Genomic DNA, 19,651 nt, shown 5'->3' with positions numbered 1-19,651 from the left:
ATATAGGAGCAAGTGTAAATTCCATTATTAATGGATTGTTTTATTAAGCTGAACAGAACCAATTCCAATTAATCTGTAACAGCTATTTTGGGGAGAAAGAAATTTAACAATTAAAGGCAGTATTACACATGAGACCAAGAAATAAATCATGAACAGAATATGTAAGACAACGTTATGAGTAAAACTGCAGAAAATAAATACTCTGAGCAAAAGAATCATGCAGGGTAATTGTCTCTATAATGCAGAATCCTTCTTGTGGCTCATGCTCTGGTCTAAGTTTATTTATGATGAAAGAAAAGCTCCAACTTCCCTCAAGTTTTGACAACTGCAGTCTAAAGCACCAAAATCTGCTCTTTAATTGGGCTTGAAATAAATTTTGTTTCTACTTGTTGAATTAAAACCACTCTAGGCATTAACACTTCCCAAAGCAACAAAAGAAACTGAGAGCTGGGTTCAGCAAGATATACACTTAAAAAATATATATACACCCACACACTATATATACTATTTGTATTATTTATTATGCATGTGCAGATGGATGTGTGTAAATGTACCTGAGTGCACACACACATAATTCCTAGAAGAAATGGTATAGCACAAAAATTGAGACAAAATAGTTCTTTAACTCTAACACCAAAGAACTGGTGGTAACTGATTCTTAATGTGTTTTAAATTATGTCTCAGTAAACATGGAATCTTTAGGACTACTACTGCTTTTATGTCTCCCCTTAACTCTCATATAACGATCTGAGTTTGATTCATTTTAAAAAAGCAATTTATCCTTCAATATTAGAGTTTCCATGATCCAACTTCCAATGAAGAAAAAGTGGAGTTAGCTTATCTCCCCCAACAATTTTTCCTGAAGTAATCTAAATGCTTATATATACCTAAATAAAAAAACATTCAGATGTGGGTAAACTAAAGCATGGTGAATCCCTAAAATCCTGCTCTAAAAACTAAATGTGGAATATACTTTGACATTAAGATTTCAGAATACGGAAAGCTGATCAGCACCTCCAACTCCAGCCGAAAGCTGGCCCCTCAGCTGTTGCCCTTGTTGCACTCAGATTTATCCCCTCTAGTTCTTACTCTTAACTGCTACTTTTATCATACCCTTTTTTCCCTTAGACTCTTGCTCTAATAAAGCCAAGCAGTTTTAACAATGACCTAAACTCGAAGTAGCTTTCTTTTCTAATTTCGAATGAACTGGCAGGCAGAAAAGGGAATGTTTAGGGGCACCTGGGTGGCTCAGTGGGTTAAGCCTCTGCCTTCAGCTCAGGTCATGATCCCAGAGTCCTGGGATCAAGTCCCGCATCAGGCTCTCTGCTCTGAGGGGAGCCTGCTTCCTCCCCTCTCTCTCTGCCTGCCTCACTGCCTACTTGTGATCTCTGTCAAATAAATAAGTAAAATCTTAAAAAAAAAAAAAAAAGGATGTTTATTAAATTAACATCAAAGATACACAAAAGTTTTATGAAATTCCAAATATAACTCCATGCATAATGACTGACGTTAATTTCCTTACAAAATTTTGGGGACACCTTTATAATAACCAAAGGGAAATTACTATGATGACATTTCACACAAGAAGTGTAAAATCTTTAGTGAGTAAAAGAGAAATTCAACATCATTCTGAAATCTTTAAAAAACACCTATTCTCCAATACTTTCTAACAACTTCAATCAATCCTAAGAATATTGTCAGAAATGAAAACAGAGGCCACGTTTTACTAATTCTGACATTAATTAGGTTTATACTGAAAAGAGACCTTCTATAAGCTTAAAACTAGGAAGAGCCTTCAATGAATTTCCACCGAGTACAATGGCTGTAGACCAAGGAATTCTACCGGTTTAGAGTAGTGGTTCTCAAACGTTAGTGTGCAGAATCAGTTTCAGAGGCCTGACAGGATATTCCCAGTGTAACTGCTAGTTTGAAAGTCATACACTAAGAATCACTGTATGTAAAGTTAAGACCAAGAGGCAAAGGCACTAAAGGAGCTAAAAGGCATGGAACCGAAAATATATATTTGCAATTTTAAAAGCCACATAATTTAAACTCAAATAAAACAACCGACCTTCCATCCATTTATAAGTAAAAAAAAGATTTCACCATCACAACTCTTACTAAAAGAGCACCATCTTGTGGTCAAATAAAAAAACTCACATATAATAAGGCCACTTTTCATTTGGTTGTCCTATAGCTCAAACTACATACCACAGATACGAAAAAGAACCTTAATAAAATAACTTAGAATACTGAATGCCATGATAGGAGAAATTCCAGGCTGAATTTAAGACGACTATTTAAATTTATGATTAAATTTCAACATGTAAGTAGTTTGGTTTAAGAAAAACCAGCAAAGCGAAAAGCTTCAGAACTTTGTACAAACAAGATTTGACCAGTGGTTTTCACATTCATAAGATTAAAAAAAGCACTAAACTGAAGAAGATAACAGAAGTATAAAAGAAATAAATGCACTTAATGTAACAGGCAGGCAGGATAAGTTACGGTATTCTTTCTCTCTCCAAATGATATAGACTACAAATTTCAGAAGCCTAAGGAAAAAGAGATTAAAATTACGCCTATTAAATGAAGACTCATCACAGAAGGAGGGCAAGAACCCAAATAAAGAGTTATTTTCTTCCCCCAATTTTTACCATCAACAGCAATGCTGGCTACTATCAAGTAGGTCTTAAAGATGCAAATAAACATCAAAAAAACTTCTTCGTGCTTCAGGGATGTTCAAAAATAATTACTCAACCAAAGAAATTATTTATGGCTGAGCAAGAGAAAGTTCTCTCAGTTCTCACTAAATTTTTGCTTATAGTCAGCAAACGTGAATTCTAACAAATGTTACATAGCATATAAAATGACTCAATTCTGCATACAAGTTTCAAATGAATGACTGAAGAACAGTATTAGTTTAGATATGATTATTAGCTTCCTCCATTCTCCTAATTTTTATATCACAATACTTATTCAGACAGAAATTCAGTCTTACCCTTAAGTCTCCTGTTCCGGGAAAGTATTCCCCATATTTATGGAATGATACCGTCATTACACGATCTGTTGTATAAAAAGCTTCTTCAACACCATCACCATGATGGATATCAATGTCAATATATAAGACTCTCTGATGATACCTGAAAACAATGCCATCAGTTAAGTTTCTAAAAGTTTTTTAAAAGATGAAAGAACCACCATGGGTTCAGAAAACCCATTTTTGAGCTCTTGCATTTCAAAACGTTTATCCCCTTTCTTTATTTCCAGCCTAAGAGATCAGTCAAATATCTAAAGTTAGAAGTTTGGCCCTTAGCTCTTTAAGTCCTTCCTTCAGCCCCACTCTAGGTAAGAAAATGTATTTACTCTCCCTCTGAAATCTGTCCAATTCTCCAAGTTTTAAAAACATACTACATGTTTCTATATATTAACAACTAAAGATTATACTGTACTTAGAGAATTATTACTTTAAAACATGTCTCTAGTAAATTTTCAGTGTTATAAAACAATGGTTGGTGATCTATTTTACAGCCCAAATCGGACCAACAAAGTCTTTTTGTAAAGCCTTAAGCTAAGAATAGTTTTTACACTTTTAAACCACTGAAAAGTAAAATTAAAACAAGAATATTTCATATGTGACAAGGGAATGCAAATTCCAGTGTCCATAAAGTGTTACTGAAACATGGCCACGTTTATTTGTTTACAAATTATCCATGGCTTCTTTTGTGCTCTCAACTGCAAAGTAGAGTAGTTGTGACAGAAACCACATCTGATACTCTCATCATTTCCTAGTGCTGCCTGGAGCACTACAAATTGTTGTGATACCGTTATAGCTCAAATGTGTTTTAGGAATCCTGTATATCACTAGACTGTGACATTTTTTTTTACCAGTACATACCCATGTCAAAACAGAGAAAATGAAATGAACTCTGAATGTCATACTTTCATGGCATGGTGAACTGAGGATTATTTTGTTACTAAATTAAATGGCAGAGCTTTGTGTGTTTTTTATATAATGATACCACCACTACGTTAAAAGAAAATAATATAATCTGACATCAAACTAAGCACTCATTAGAATATTCTCAACTCACAGGAAAGCAACATTCAGCAAAGTTATGGGGAAAAAAGACTGTCTCATTATAGTAGATTTTCTTCTCAAAATAATTTAAAAAGCTCAAAAATGATTTAAAAAGCTGTTAGTCAACCAAGTGGTTTGTTTTTAAGTGGCTTATCAACAGTCAATTCAATTATGACTGTTCATACCAGTTAAAGAAATTTGTCTATACAAATTAAATTAAAACCTGTTTAAAGCTATAAGCATGTGAGCAAAACCACTGCCCATAGATGAAGACACAAGAACCAAAATCAACAGGGAATTAAAAACCATTTCAAGTGGTTTCCTTGGCTCTGAATGAGTTAACTGAAACATTTTAGTTCTTTATCTGAGGAGTGAATACCAAATTTTAAATGACTGAAAAAGCAGCCTCTATAAACAGTGTTCATGGAATTACTACAGGCAAGAACATTTTGATACTGAGAAAAAACTAATTCACTATAATCTGAAGTGGCATCTGCTAAGACATGTTACAACTGATCATGGTTTAAAAAAAAAAAAACAAACAAAAACAAACAAAAAAACCCTGTAAATTTCCGAATTTTTAAGTCCCTCTATGGAGATCTCTCCAACTGCAGTCAAGGATAACTTTACCTCTAATTCCTTTAGTTATTTAGAGACAATCACATCTGTTAGTAGAGAACAAAGCCTCATTCCATGTGGAAACTAGGCAATTAGCTAGACTCATTCCCTGAACAAATTTCCTTTAACACAAGGTTTCAAATTTTTGCCTTCAAAAGTTAACTTATAAAATGTTAGGACATAAACTTTCAGGGTCCTGTCATCTTTCATTCGTTGAAACTGTAACTCAAAATCTAAATCTCCAAACTATTTTTGGTCTTTTTTAAAAGGATATTAATGGGGGTTTTAAACATGTATATGCATTTCTCTTTATTAATCCAAGGAATGGGAAAATGTCCTGTATTTCTACAATGGTTTGTAACAGGCTCATCTCAGAACTATTTTTAACCTACAATGTTGCCTTGATATTTTTTAGAAGTTACAGATTTCTATGGTTTTAATTAAAACTTTTTCATAAGAAAAATATCAACATAAATTAACTTACTTTAGTAATTCAAGGATGGCAAGTACAATATCATTAACGTAACAGAATCCGGATGCTTCTGACTTCTTCGCATGATGTAACCCTCCAGCCCAGTTAACAGCCATATCAGTTTGTTGTCGATTTAACTTCACAGCCCCAGCTAAAAGGCAAGACAGGGCAGACTCGGAAGTTTAAAATAAAAAGTCAATACAACTAGACCAAAGCCCTATAGGAAAGAGAATGCCATGTACGAGTAAAAGAGTTTAAAATTACAAAAAGATAAGGCTCATCATCTGGACACCGACAACAGTTTTTTCTTAAATGTATTCCTATAGCTGTGTTCTGATTTTAGTAAGAGAGTATATATAGAAACTGGTAGCTAGAAGAGATATAGAGAGAAATCTCTACGTGAAAATACAACAGAAATAAGAAACAAAAAGTTCAAGTCATTATGATCATAAAGCATGGGGTTTATTTATTTTTAAAGAAAGAAGGTAACTACTTTTATTTATTATTTTTTTTTAAAGTGTGCTCCACGCCCAGCGTGAGACTTGACCTCACAACTCCCAGATCAAGTCACGTTCTCTACCAGCTGAGCCTGTGACGTGCCCCAAACGTGGATTTTTAAAGACAACTGTACTACTATAAACACACAGGCTACTTTTTGTTTCCAAAATCCACTACCACTAGAAAGCTCTGCTTTAAACAAATAACCCAAAAGTTATATACCAAATTTAAATCAACTTTTAGAACTGAATCAGGACACTTACCAACTGAACCACCAGTTGAGAGCTGACAAAACTCAAAGAGTCCATCAAATACTGGACAATCCTCTCCAACATTAACTGTGAAAGACGGATTTCAGTTAGAATCCACTCTATGAATTACAGGTTTCCTTCCAAAAACTACTTCTTACAAACACTTTTTACATTTGATACAACCACTGAACACACATCATAGAAGAAATCTAAATTTTGATATTTAAAAATAATTTGTCATTTTACCCAAGGTAATTCAAGTGTTACGTATGAAACACCACCACCAAATCTTACCAGGATTATTTGTAAAACATCTTTGCTCTATTACTAAAAAAATTAATAGCCATCAAAATATAAAAGGCATTTATTTAATTAAAACATACACTTACATTTTAGGCATTTCTCCTTAAATATACAATAAATTAATCAGGATTCTAAAAAATTTAAGCAAGTTTAATCCCTTTATGATTTACTTTCTCAAAAATCTTTAAGTGCACAGAACATCCATTAACTGTGAAATGTATTTTAATGAGTACTAAAAAAAATAAAGCAGCTGATTGCCTACCCAATCTTAAAGGACGGTAAGAATTAACTAGGTTCGTTAACAGCCAAGACATAGAAGGAAGGGGTACATAAAGCACAATGAAACAATACATACAGATCCCTGGCACATGGCAATGTACTTAGTTCCTTGGTACTGACCGGATAAAATGGACTTCTTTCTTATCTACATGACCCATTCTCAGCCTCTTCCCACCCCCGATTATAACCTTTTAAAAAATAAGGGTGATTATATGACATAGCATTTTAGACTCGTGATTTATTAGCATACAACAAATGCATTTGAGTTTCTTACTGCTCAGATATAATCATAATCTTAATATAGTTATGTAGTAAATCAATCCTGTTCATTCATTTGCCCAATCTGCCTATAACTTTTAACTTAAGCCTGATTCTCCATCAAAAAACCAGGGACAAATAATATGCTCTATTTACATTATAGCATTTTACTGAGTAAATGAAATAATCTATAGTAGAAATGCATACAAAGTTCTATAAATGTTAACAATGTCTAGCAACTACACTTTAGTATTATTAAAATTGTTCTTTTTAAAAAAATCATCACTGAGGACTACAGAAGTTTACTATACAGAACAGAAACATGATGAGAATGAACTTTAGTATCCAGCTTTCAAAAACTGTTCCAAACATTTTAGGATGACACTTTGCATTCCACTTTCAAGCCAACCACTGCTAATAATAAAATACTTTTTATCTATATAAAAGAGAACACTATATAGAAGAAAATCAAAAGCTTCACTCACAAAGGGAAGAAACAGATTATATATTACAATCCACATTAACTAAAGCACACAAACAAATAGAAGATGAGAAATATATACACAGGCTAAGGCCAATCGAAGTATAATTACTTTTTTTTTTTTTTTTTTTTTTTTTAAAAAGGCAGGGGAGTAAGGTCTCCCCACCAATATCCATTACCCCAAAGTTAAAAAGGGACAAAAACAAAAGAATAGAGGAACATCCAAATAGCTTTGTGGCACTTTGGCAGACCAATAGGCTTCAGGTAGATTTTGTTTTTTAAAGATTTTATTTCTTTATTTATTTGAGGGAAAGAAAAAAATCTCAAGTTGACTCTGTGCTGAGTGCAGAGCCTGATGCAGGGCTCTATCTGAAGACCCTGAGGATCATGACCTGAGGTGAAATCAAGAGTCAGACGCTTAACCAAGTGAGCAGCACAAGCACCCCCCTTTTTCTGTTATTTAAAATAGCTCTGAGGGGCACACCTAGGTATAGGTAGCTCAGTTGGTTAAGTGTCTGCCTTCAGCTCAGGACATGATCTCAGGGTCCTGGGATCGAACCTGCATCAAGGCTTCCTGCTCAGCAGGAACTGCCTGCTGCTCCCTTTGCTTGTACTCTCTCTTATATGCCAAATAAATAAATAAAATCTTTAAAAAAATTATTTTTAAAGATAAAGTAGCTTTAATATTTTTACACTGACTTTTCAAACCAACAACTACTTTAAAAAAGTATTTTAGATCAGGCAGAATACCTAGATACCTAGATTTGGATAACTCTAATTATATGCTTCTAAAAATACTCATTTATACTTATAAATACTAATATATACTTTTAACACAGAAACGTACATCTCTGCATCTGCTTACTATACTCAGACATGTTATCTGGTCTTATTGAACGTAGAAATTTGATGTACTCATCACTGTGGTATTTTGTCATTTCTTCAGCAGTGGCTTTATGGGGCCTCTGTGAAGAAAAACATATGTCAGAATTGTGGAACTATAACTGGTTATATCAGAGTTACCAACACAAAGTACACGATTTCCCCTAACGGTCCTCTCAAAAGAACTAGGTCTGCCAGAACAAAATAAATTCCAAAGCTAATCCAAATTTATACAAGTGTTTTAGAAAACAGTAATCAATTCCAAAGCTAATTCCTACTCCTTTAAAAGCATTACACAGGTCTGACTCCAACTATCTATTACTCCTACTATTTTAGTAGAAATTGGTCAACACTTACAAAGTTGAATCTGTGTTCAGAAACTACTTTCACTTTTCCCATCATAAACCTGTTCTATGTCCAGTGAGAATGAAATTCATTCTCAATTATAAGTCTTTGTCCACAGTCACTCTTCCTTTCCTTTGTCTATCCTAATTATTCTTGCTCCCAAGAGTTCAATTTCATTTATGACATACTTCTCCCAGATTTGCAGGAAGATTTATCCAACTCCTCTTCTGTAAATGTTTATATTTGAAAGAAAGTAACTCATTGACACCCAGTATTGCTAACTGCTTCAAGTCCTTTCTCTTGTTGTGTTTTAAAAAACAAACAAAAAAACAAAACAGGGAAGGTTAAGGTCTCCCCACCAATATCCATTATCCACCCCAAAGTTAATATATAATTCCATCAGTGCAAAAACATTTAAGGCGGTTGTATCCTAAATGTTAGCTGTACAGTGCATGATCACTAACACACTGTTCCATATGCCCATAAGTATTTGTAGAATTTTCTACATAGTTCTTTCTCGTAATCACCACCCAGGTCAACTCTTCAGCAGCATGGCCAGATCAACCACTACTTTAACAAAGATATTTTAGTATGCTAAACTGAGCTGGTTCTCTAGAATGTGAAAAGATGGGGTATGAGAAACTTTTCAAAAAATGGTTGAGGAAGAGGGACAGAGAGATCATCGCTCCCGCCCTCTGTTTCCTCTGAAGAGTAAAACAAAAAGAGGATTTTCTGTTTTCTTCTAGAAAACATCATGTGCTACATGCCCTTCAAAAGGAATAACAAACAAGTTTCAAAGCAGATTAAGGAAAAAAAAAAAAAACACTGCTATGTATTTATCAAAAGGTATACTCACATATATTTCCATTTTTCTATATAAGCCATAATTTAGCAGCAAGTTATGGGTCATGCGGATTCTATGAGGTTTCATGGGATGACCCTGTCCATAATAATAATTTCCAATATCACCTAAAATAGAAAAAATACAAACTGAACAATACAGTTAAGAAATCTTAACAATCTAAATTTATGTATACCCATCATTAGAAGGCACTTACCATCTAAATAAGATTTAAAACCTTAAATGATTTTAGATTTTTCAACCTTCAAATTGTATTAGAAAACCAAAAATACTATGTACACATTTACATGTAATAACTCCATTAATGTATGTTTATTTATAAATTAAAGCAAGCAAGCTTTTCTGATTTTCAGTTTACCAAAATTTTATATTAACCCTAATAAAATACTCTATAGACACTTACAAAAGTCGTTTTAGTTACTTTAAGTTGATAAATTTTTCCATATTTATGAGCAAATTCAGATGCCTAAAGTAAATTCTGAGTTTCACTGTTGCTATTTAAAAAGTTTAGAGCAAATATTGTTTCTTTCTTTTTTTTTTTTTTTTTTAAAGATTTTATTTATTTATTTGACAGAGGGAGATCACAAGTAGGCAGAGAGGCAGGCAGAGAGAGAGAGGAGGAAGCAGGCTCCCCACTGAGCAGAGAGCCCGATGCGGGACTCGATCCCAGGACCCTGAGATCATGACCTGAGCCGAAGGCAGCGGCTTAACCCACTGAGCCACCCAGGCGCCCGCAAATATTGTTTCTTGAACATTTACTGGCATCCCAGAAATTCTTTATAGTTGGAATTATGGGGGTTAAAATGTTCTACACATCCATCACGGTCTATAAGAGGAAATTTTTGGCAAATGAAACTCAGATCCTAAATAAAGTTTTGCTCTGGTAAGACACACTCATGACATTTAAGATAGTAAGGATAATTTGTCTCATTCTTCATGATTAAAAGTTGTAACTGCCAGCCTATCTTTCTGTGACATCTTATATACTAGTGTTTTAAACCAAATTTTCATCTATCGAATTTCAAGAAATCAATACTTTTAGGTAATGACCCTGTGTTTTTATAAAATAATATTAAGGAAACCCTTAAAAATATACTGTTTTTTAAACGTAACAAGCACTTTTTGCAACAACCTGTATTAAATTAGAAATCACCATTGTTATTAATTCTAGTCTTTAAGTAATTCCAAGATTTTATTAGGTCAACCCGATTTTAACAGCTTGATATTAATCATTCCAACATAAGTTGATATAAAAGCGAGGTATAAAGAATGTCATCTCCCGGGGTCCAGGGCACATGGGTGGTTCAGTGCGTTAAAGCCTCTGCCTTCGGCTCAGGTCATGATCTCAGGATCCTGGGATCAAGCCCCACATCGGGCACTTGCTGGGCAGGGAACCTGCCCGCCCCCCCCAGCCTGCCTCTCTGCCTACTTGTGATCTCTCTCTCTGTCTCTGTCAAATAAGTAAATAAATTAAAAAAAAAAGAATGTCATCTCCCCATCATCAGGATAAGAAAAAAATCTTTCAAAATCCTGCCTAAATACACCCCTTTTTTTGTTTAATAGAAACTGAGAACTCAAAAACTGTTTCTCTCTCTTCCATATATTTGATAATAATCCAGGATAAACATTCCTATTGCATAACCTACCTATTTTTACCATCACTGCTTGAGTTTGTTGGTTTACCACTAATTTACTTAATTCTTCATTTCCAACACAAATTCTCCTCTGAAAACAATACATACAGTCATTTTAAGGGAAAGCCACCTTTCTCAAAACAAGAGACAATGACAAGACTAGGACAAGTAGCTAAGCAGGGCTAAGGGGAGGTGCAACATTCCTCCGCATTTAGGACAGTCCAGAGGCTATGGGTGAAACAAGCGAACTGTAAGAGCATCGGCTGCAAAGCTCCTCTCTACATGGCTGCACTACACATAGTTCCTTGAAAGAGGCTAGGTTTCAAATTCTTAAGGTATGGAAAGCCCACTAGAATTACAAGGCATCATGTACCCAAGTTAATGCCAGGGAGATATTTCTAAGTTACCATCACTACCAGAAGAAATCCCAAGAGTTGGAATAAAGAAACTGTCTTCACAGAACTTCCAAATACCTCTGTGTAAGATAGGGAATGTCTCTATCTATTACATTTTAAGACCAAATTTCTAGTTATAGACATACTGAGAATCCAGTGGGAAGCCACAAATAATAAAATATGAAAGATGATAACCTACAGAAGGGAGACTACAGTTGGAATTTCTCTGCAAGACTGTTTAAAAAAAAAAAAAAAAAAAAGAACGACAACCGCAGTAGTTAAATTTACTGAGTGTTCACTAGAAGATTCTATTCCAAGCACTTTACATGTATTATCTATTTATCTTCTCAGTTAACCCTATGATGTAGGTATTATTACTATTGTTCCTGTAGTGAAGAAAGGTGAGGTATAGCTGAGTCAGGGAACACTGCCGAAGAAACCTAACTCGCAAGCCAGAAGAGCTAGATTCAAAAACACGCAGCGCAATGAAGATAATCGTAAGCAGTAGATACTAGGAAAGCAATGGCATTTTCAGTCACTAAAAAGAAAGGAAAAGCCTGGCAAGAAAAGGATGCAATATGTAATACCAATATTTTAATCAAGGTTTAGGATCTTTGTTATTTTAGAGAAAATGAATATAAGAAAACTACCTATTCAATTCATGAAAGTAACTCACTTTTTTTTAAAACCAACTGAGTCTTCAAATTTTGTATGAAAATATATAGTTTTCAACAAGTTTCTCTGCTATAATTAAGGGTCCCAGGCCCATCAAAACTATGTGCATTTCCTAAATGACACGTGTCCAAGCCAAAGATAAGTGCTATTTCATTTATCAAGAATTCCCTCAAAATGTAAGGGGGTTATAAAAGAAACCTCTCCCAACATTTTCATATCTCAAAATTCTCTACAAGTTGCTTTGTAGCTATCCACTTCTTATTAAATATAAAATTTCTTTTCTTAGTTTAAGAACTTACACATTCCATTCATGATTTAAATGGTTAGTAACATAAGTTGGGCATTTTAAATGTTATCTTGATTTTTATCAAAATACACAAGAATGCATTACCAAGGAAGCAAATACATCCGGAAAAATTTGTGCAAAGTGGTTCCTTGAATATAACAAACTTTAACTCTCAATGTGAAGAAGTTACCATAAAGAATTAGGTACCTGCAAAATTTTAGAAATTGCTCACTCTTCAAAAGAAGCTATCAGAATGAAATGGCTACTAAGGTCTATACTCTCTTATCCAAAGTACTTGGGACTAGATGTAGTTTATTTAGGTTTTTTTCCCCAGGTTTTATAAATGTAGTATGTTACATCTGCTGTATATTATGTGGTATCCTGGGGTCTGCACAGGGTTCTATAATCAAACATTAATGTTTTTGCAGCAAAAGTGTGTGAATATTCACAGCAGAATAAAGACTATAAATATTAATTCAGATTAAGCTTTTGATTCCAAATGAGTTAGATTTTTCTTCCCATTTTCAGATAATTCTGAATTTTAAGATTGTAAAATGTGACTTTCCCCTGAAAAGATAAGCAGGCTACAAAAATTATCCAGGGGGAAAAAAAACAAAACAAACAACAACAAAAAAAAAAAAACAAAGGAAGCAAGAAAAAGCTATAGTATTATTTTTACCTTCCACACACTACTTACTTAGTCCACTACTAGCTTAAACACTGGCCACTGGCTTCCATAACGCCACTGTCCTGGACTGTATTATTCCTACTGCATAGCCACTCTGCACCAACCTTTAAATATCAGAAGTTTCTCACGTTCATTCATTCATTTAACAAATTAAGAGACTGTTGTGCGCCACACACTATTAGGTGCTGGATTAGTCAGTGAACAAGCGTGATGCCCTAAAAATCCTCTTCTCTGCAATAAGCCACCTAACTCTTCAATCCATAAACTTAGAAGAGTTGTTCACCCTTTATACTGTACCACCATCAACCACCTCCAGCTCCATTTCTAATCCATCAGCAAGTTCTATCTGTTGTACTCCCAAAACCTCGCCTCAGTGTGCCAATTTCTGTTAGCCACAACACCACTGTATTCTATGCGGACCAACATGCGTTCAGTTCTTGCTTTCGGTCTTCCATTCATCACTCTTCACCATCCTTTCTCCACCGGAGTCTATTTCAAAATCCTTCAGTTGTTTTCTACTCCCTGAACCAAGTTCAAATCTCTTACTACAAAGTCTTTGTGATCTGGCCCTTTCCTTAGCCTAGCATCCCACTGTTCCTCCATGTCTTCCTTTTTGTTTAATGTGCCAAATCCTAACTACGTGGCCTTTGTAGTTGCAGTATCTTACAGGACAACTCTTTTAAGGCTGGCCCATTCTCTTCCTTCAGGCCTTCCTTGTCTTGAACACACTACAAGGCCCCCCACTCTTCTATCTAGCATACAGCTGATTTCCTTCTTAGGACTTAAATAATCTTTTGTCTAGCTGGCACACAGTAAGGACTTTAAGCCCTACTTACTTTCCTCAAAGATAAACCCGAAGTTGATTTCATGACCAAGTATAAACTAACTTATTGAATTAGAGAGGAATAAGTCTTATTAGCCAGTACAAACATCCTTATACTTTTGACTTTTTAAAAAATATTTTCTTTATTTGAGAGATAGCAAGAGAAAGCACAAGCAGGGGTGAGGGAGAGGGAAAAGCAGGCTCTCCGCTGAGCAGGGAGCCCAATGTGGGACTTGATCCCAGGACCCTGAGCCACAAGGCAGACACTTGAAGGCAGACAAAATCAACTGAGTCACCCAGGTGCCCCTTTATACTTTAACTTCTAAATCTGATCTCATCTGTCTTTCAATGCTATTATCATTCCCTAAGAGGTTACCAGTTCCATCTATTTCCTTAAGCAATTGTCAACTGAAGCATTTACAAGTTTTTGTTAGGAAAAAGAAAGAATTACTTAATACTTCTTTTTTGTATCAGTGGAAGGAGTTCCGCTCTTGTGTCACCAAAAGAAAGAAGAAAAATCTTAAATGCAAGATACTGACCTCTTCTTGGACATTAAAACTAGTCAGTATGGTAGAGGATAAGGAGTGGACTGAGGTCAAACAGGGATACTAATCTATTTTCATCTATAAAACAGACAAAATGCCACTGATCCTAACCTGTCTGTAACTCAGAGTGGTTGTAAGCAGAAGAGTGTTATATAAAAGTGCTCGATCCATAAAGACAAGGTATAAATCATTTATTTACCAATAATTCAAAAAATCTTTAATTTTTACTTAGATGGTAGAGATATAGATGTAAGCAAAACAGACTCTGTCCTCAAACTTATATGCTAGTGAAGAGGACAAAATTTTCGTGTTAGAAATAGGGTAAAAGTACAAGTGGTAAGGAGAAAAGCAATAATCAGCATTAAGGTAACAGGAAAAAAGTCTGATTAGGTGAAATCTGAAGGAAATGAGTAGTGAAGTATAGCTAGGAAAGAGGATCCAAATATAAGAAAAGCTGTTTTATTTGAGGATTACACCCTACTATGTTTAAACAATGATGTGTGATTAAGACTACTGGCACAAAGGACTCCGGGCTCAGTGCGGAGTCTGCTTGTCCCTCTCCCTCTGCTCCTTCCGCCTCGCTTGCTCGCACTCTCTCTCTCAAATAAATAAAATCTTAAAAATTCTGGTATTTATAAACTGGTGCTGTAAGTCATTCAGCACTCTGCTTTGCTGATTACCTATTTTGGAAGAAATGATTACCTATTTTATGGATGATATTTACACTACAGCTAAGAACACAAGCAATTTTATTAAAGGCTATCTACCAAAAGACTGGCACCGCTGTTACAAATAAAGGTCTAGGAAAATCTGTCAATTAGTTGGGCTGCCAAATAAATTCTTATAATCTCCTAAACTACGGGTATACTGGGAGGCATGATCTTGGTAACTTTTATATTCTTTGGATAGTATTCAGAGTTTTTCACTGCACCACTGGTTTCCAAACATTTTGATGCACCCTATCGAAAGAGGAAAAAACAAAAGCACAGAGCAGTATCTGTACAATTATATAAATTATGTTTATATACAGCCCTATTATGTTGTATACATTATAAAATAGGCACTAAATGTGATTGGCCTAAAGCTTAATTCAAAATAAAGTACACTTAACATTTCTAGATAAAATATTATAAATTATTTTTTTTTAAATATTTAATTTATTTATTTGACAGAGAGAAATCACAAGTAGATGGAGAAGCAGGCAGAGAGAGAGAGAGAGGGAAGCAGGCTCCCTGCTGAGCAGAGAGCCTGATGCGGGACTCGATCCCACGACCCTGAGATCATGACCTGAGCCGAAGGCAGCGGCTTAACCCACTGAGCCACCCAGGCGCCCCATTATAAATTATTTTTTAATAAAGATTTTATTTATGTGTGAGAGAGCACACGAGAGAAGGAGCAAGGGAAGGGCCAGAGGGAGAGGGATAATCTCCAGCAGACTCTTTGTGCTAATAAGCACAGAGCCAGACGCAGGGCTCCATCAAGGCCCTGAGGATCACGACCTGAGCTGAATTCAGGAGTCTGACACTTAAGGGACTACTCCACCCAGGCGCCCCCTAGATAAAATACAATTTTGAGTACTGTAATACCGGACTAACACAGTTGGTTTGCTACTTACATTTAAGTACAGAATTCACAACATATAGTCAGAAGGTATCTCAGCCACTAGGCACATCATTTTACAGAGTACCAATAATCATGCAATATATAAAAGATGACCAAGATTTAGAACTAAATTTTTGAAAACTTTGTGGGGGGTATGGGTTAAATATCTACAGTAAGAAAAGTGAACTTCTCTTACTTTCCTCAAAGATCTAAGTATACTTCCTCATCCATCAATGCCTGAAGGTTCATCTGGAACCAGCATTCCAGTCATTTAAAAAGTTTAATACTGAACACTGTTAAAGCACGCAGAGAAGAATACATGTCTTTAGACATTCCTTTCATTTGCTAAATATTCTGTGTTGCCAAGAGTGTGCCTAATGGTCCCACTAAGCCTAAAGGTAGAACTCCTATGGTTATAGAACCCACTATTTCATTCCTGTATTTATCTTTCTTTTTCCTACTTTATCAAGCTAAAACAAAATAATTTAGTAAGCTAGCAGGTTTTTATTTTACTTTTTAAAAAGATTTTATTTATTTGACAGAAAGTACAGCAGAGGAAGAGGCAGGCAGAGGGAAAAGCAGGCTCCCTGCTGAGCAGGGAGCCAGATGTGGGTGGGACTCGATCCCAGGACCCTGGGATCCTCTACTGAGGGGAAGGCAGCCACTTAACCAACTGAGTCACCCAGGCGCCCTAGGCTAACAGATTTTTAGTTCTAACCCAATCCACAGTTTACCTTCAAATCTCCGATTTCTTTGGTGCAGAAACTGCTTTACTTACATCTACTCCTCCCCACCCCCGCCAAAAAGAAAAAAAAATACCACTACCTTTTTAAGATGACAAAATAGGGTTTTTTAAGTAATGAAAATGTAAGCTTTTAGAATTGTTCAAAGTTTAGTATATATACTATCACATACTAATAACTGGCAATAATGATACCCAACCCATTTAATAATTTCTACAAAACGGTTTTTTTAGCCCCCCGAAACCCAAAGATTAGTCCAAATGAAAGCAACTAAAAATTCCATTCTGAAAATGAGGCATGAGCCTTAGACAAAAGGCATATAACCTAGTGAAAGATTTCCAATGAAAGATTTAGTGCTGGCCATCAATAAAGTATCTGAATGGTCTAGAATAAAGTATTAAGTGACAATCACTGGACCTGGATATTTCCACTCTACCTATCAAGTACATTTCCTGCCCTAGGCATTCCATTCCCTCAGCAAAGACTCATCATAAAGAGGCCCAGAAACAAACAGCTATTCATAAAACTGCTACATAAGTGTACCCCTGGGTTCTACAATTCAAGTCTGGTAACAAGAAGTTACAAGCAGCTTACTTCATCAGAGCCTATCACTATCAATAGCAACCAACAGCTGTAGGAAGAGCCCTGGCACCAACCTCCCCAACTTTTCAAACCTTTCTCTTTTACCCCAACCCGACAAGAACAAGTCTCTAAACATTAGGAACAGCATCTTTTTAAAAAATTAACTCAAACATACAGTTATTTACTTTTCAATTTGGTCAGGGAATGCAGGGATTGGATTTTACCATTGTCTCAAAATATGCATGAGAACTTAAAAGAATGACTTTACCAAATATAATTCATATTAAATTAAAATGTACTCTTTAGTCCTCCAGGACGGCATAATTGTGATTTGTACTACACATATATGTAGTGCTCTCAAAAGATATTTTAAAAATATAGCTGTTAACTATTTAGTACCGCCATTAAATACCAAACAATTCAGATTTCTTCTGTATGAATTTAAGTTCTTCCACAAATGACACAGGTGCTTATTTTATAGTCAGGCATTAAAAGATTCATCTTTGTTAAGTGAAGTAATATGGTATGGCCATTTTCAAATTAAAATCAGACTTACTCTGACCTAGACCTCTAAGGTCTCTCTACCTAAGGTTTTGTAATATAGAGATAATACACCATATGCAGGAAACATCTTTCAAGATGCGTATTGCTTCAAACAGACCAAATAGGACTTGCAGGTCACTGAGCCTAGGTTCTTAGAAAAATATTCGAAATCCTTCTCTCGAGAGTAACCCAGTAAAAACTATTTACCAAATTAATGTCTTTGAGAAATCTGCAAAAACAGGTTACTACTGCATTTCCACAGGAAACAGGATTCAAGAGATTTAATGTTACTGCTCAACTTTCAAATCAGAGAACCCCTAGAATTACATTCTCTCATAATTTCTGCACCGCAAGCTCCAGCTTACCTGATTATTCAGTACTGCTGCATTACTCCTTGAAGTTTTCCTACACCAAAACTCCCAACACCTAGGAACAGCTTTCACAAACAAGATGCCCATGCTCCCCTAAACCTCCAAAGTAGGGTCTATTTCCTGATCGAACAAAGAGCCACAAAGAAGTGGGTGGTAACCGCCTCTCACAGAGGCAAGCCAGAACCCATCCAGTCTGCTCTGCAACACAAGCAGTCACGGCTCCGCGTTTCCCCAACACCGTCCCATTTCCCGCGAAGACGAACTACCTCAAACTCGAAAACCCCATTTTTTTTTTTTTTTTTTAAATCGAGGAAGTGAAGCCTTTTCATTTGAATCCTGAGAAAGTGGCGCTCAAAGAACCCGGCGAACAAAGGAGAGTGATGGAGCCCGGGCGAAACGGCAGAGTCCGTGTGTCCCAAGGCGGACGGAGGCCCCGACCCTCGGTAACTACTCGCCAGGACCGATCCGCTCGAGGGGTCCCGGCTGAAGCGGGAGGCGGAGAAAGGAGCCGAGGCCGCCGGCCAGCCCGAGACCGAGAGGAAGGGAGGGGCGGGGCGGGAGCGAGCGGTGACGGGGCGGGGGAGGGGGAAGAGGGGGCTGGGGGCGGGGCGCCCGCGGCCGCGGGGCTTTGTGTGAAGTCCGGGCCGGGGTAGATATTTTGATTCGGGGGGGAGGGGGAAGGGTCGGAGCCGAAGCAGGGCACCCCGCACCTCCGCCCCCGCAAGTGGCAAGCAAAGAGAGCCGGCAGGCCATCCCCTTGGCCGCCTCCACGAAGACGGGGTAGGCCGGCACCGTCCCACAGGCGGCGGACCGTACTGCAGGAGCAGAGCGGCAGGACAGAAAAGGGGGCGTCCACCTGGCTCCCGCCGCAGAACCCGCGGGGGCCGCTCGCCGCGGAGGGGCTCCCCCGGATGGCGTCGGGTCGGGAATGGGTTAAGAGGCGGCCAGACGCCGGTCCCTCCTCCTTCCCACCCCTCAGCACCGGCGCCCACTCGCGTCGGCGGCCGCGGAACCCGGCGCGGCTTCGGGCCTGGACCCCCAGCCCTGCCCACCCAGCCTCCTGCTGGCCGGGCCGCTCACCATCATAATAGTAGCAGACTTTCTTCTTGCCGCCTCCCTGACTGTACGCCATGGGCTCCCCGGCCACCGCCGCCTCCCGGCTCCGGCTCCTCCTCCTGCTGCTGCTGCTGCGGCCGCCGCGGCTCGGCGGGGAGAGAAAAGGGCTGGAGCGAAGGTGGGGGTAGCAGTCCCGCAGGGAAGGGCTGGCCGGAGGGAGGAGAGGAGGGGACGCCGGGAGGACTCGGTACCGCCCGGCCGAGGGGCCGAGAGCTCGGAGCGGGGGGTGGCAGCGGCGCCAACTCGCGACACTGGGGAGGGGGAGGGGGCAGCCAAACCACCTCCGGAGGCCGAGGGGAGGTGGGACGTGTCCACTGTGGC

The 19,651-nt window shown here is 37.5% G+C and overlaps 1 protein-coding gene across 2 annotated transcripts in view; it reads right to left on the bottom strand.

Annotated features, from left to right (window-relative positions):
- Positions 1-19,614, bottom strand: part of HDAC2 (histone deacetylase 2) — a 30,112-nt gene extending 10,498 nt beyond the window's left edge. The window contains exons 1-6 of one of the 2 annotated variants that reach the window (XM_059176808.1): positions 19,295-19,614; positions 9,322-9,434; positions 8,086-8,203; positions 5,930-6,004; positions 5,181-5,319; positions 2,999-3,140 (exon numbers count right to left, since the gene is read on the bottom strand). In XM_059176808.1, the coding sequence (XP_059032791.1) occupies positions 2,999-3,140; positions 5,181-5,319; positions 5,930-6,004; positions 8,086-8,203; positions 9,322-9,434; positions 19,295-19,346 (639 nt within the window). In that variant the 5' untranslated portion in view covers positions 19,347-19,614. Of the gene's footprint in view, positions 1-2,998; positions 3,141-5,180; positions 5,320-5,929; positions 6,005-8,085; positions 8,204-9,321; positions 9,435-18,208; positions 18,685-19,294 lie in introns of those variants that run through there. The other variant, XM_059176807.1, reaches the window with a different exon arrangement.
- Between the last annotated feature and the right edge of the window lie 37 nt (positions 19,615-19,651).

This window comes from Mustela lutreola, chromosome 6 (genome assembly GCF_030435805.1).
Source record: "Mustela lutreola isolate mMusLut2 chromosome 6, mMusLut2.pri, whole genome shotgun sequence".
NCBI lineage: Eukaryota > Metazoa > Chordata > Mammalia > Carnivora > Mustelidae > Mustela > Mustela lutreola.
Note: the sequence above shows the minus strand (reverse complement) of the source record. Positions and strands in the feature narration are given on the sequence as shown.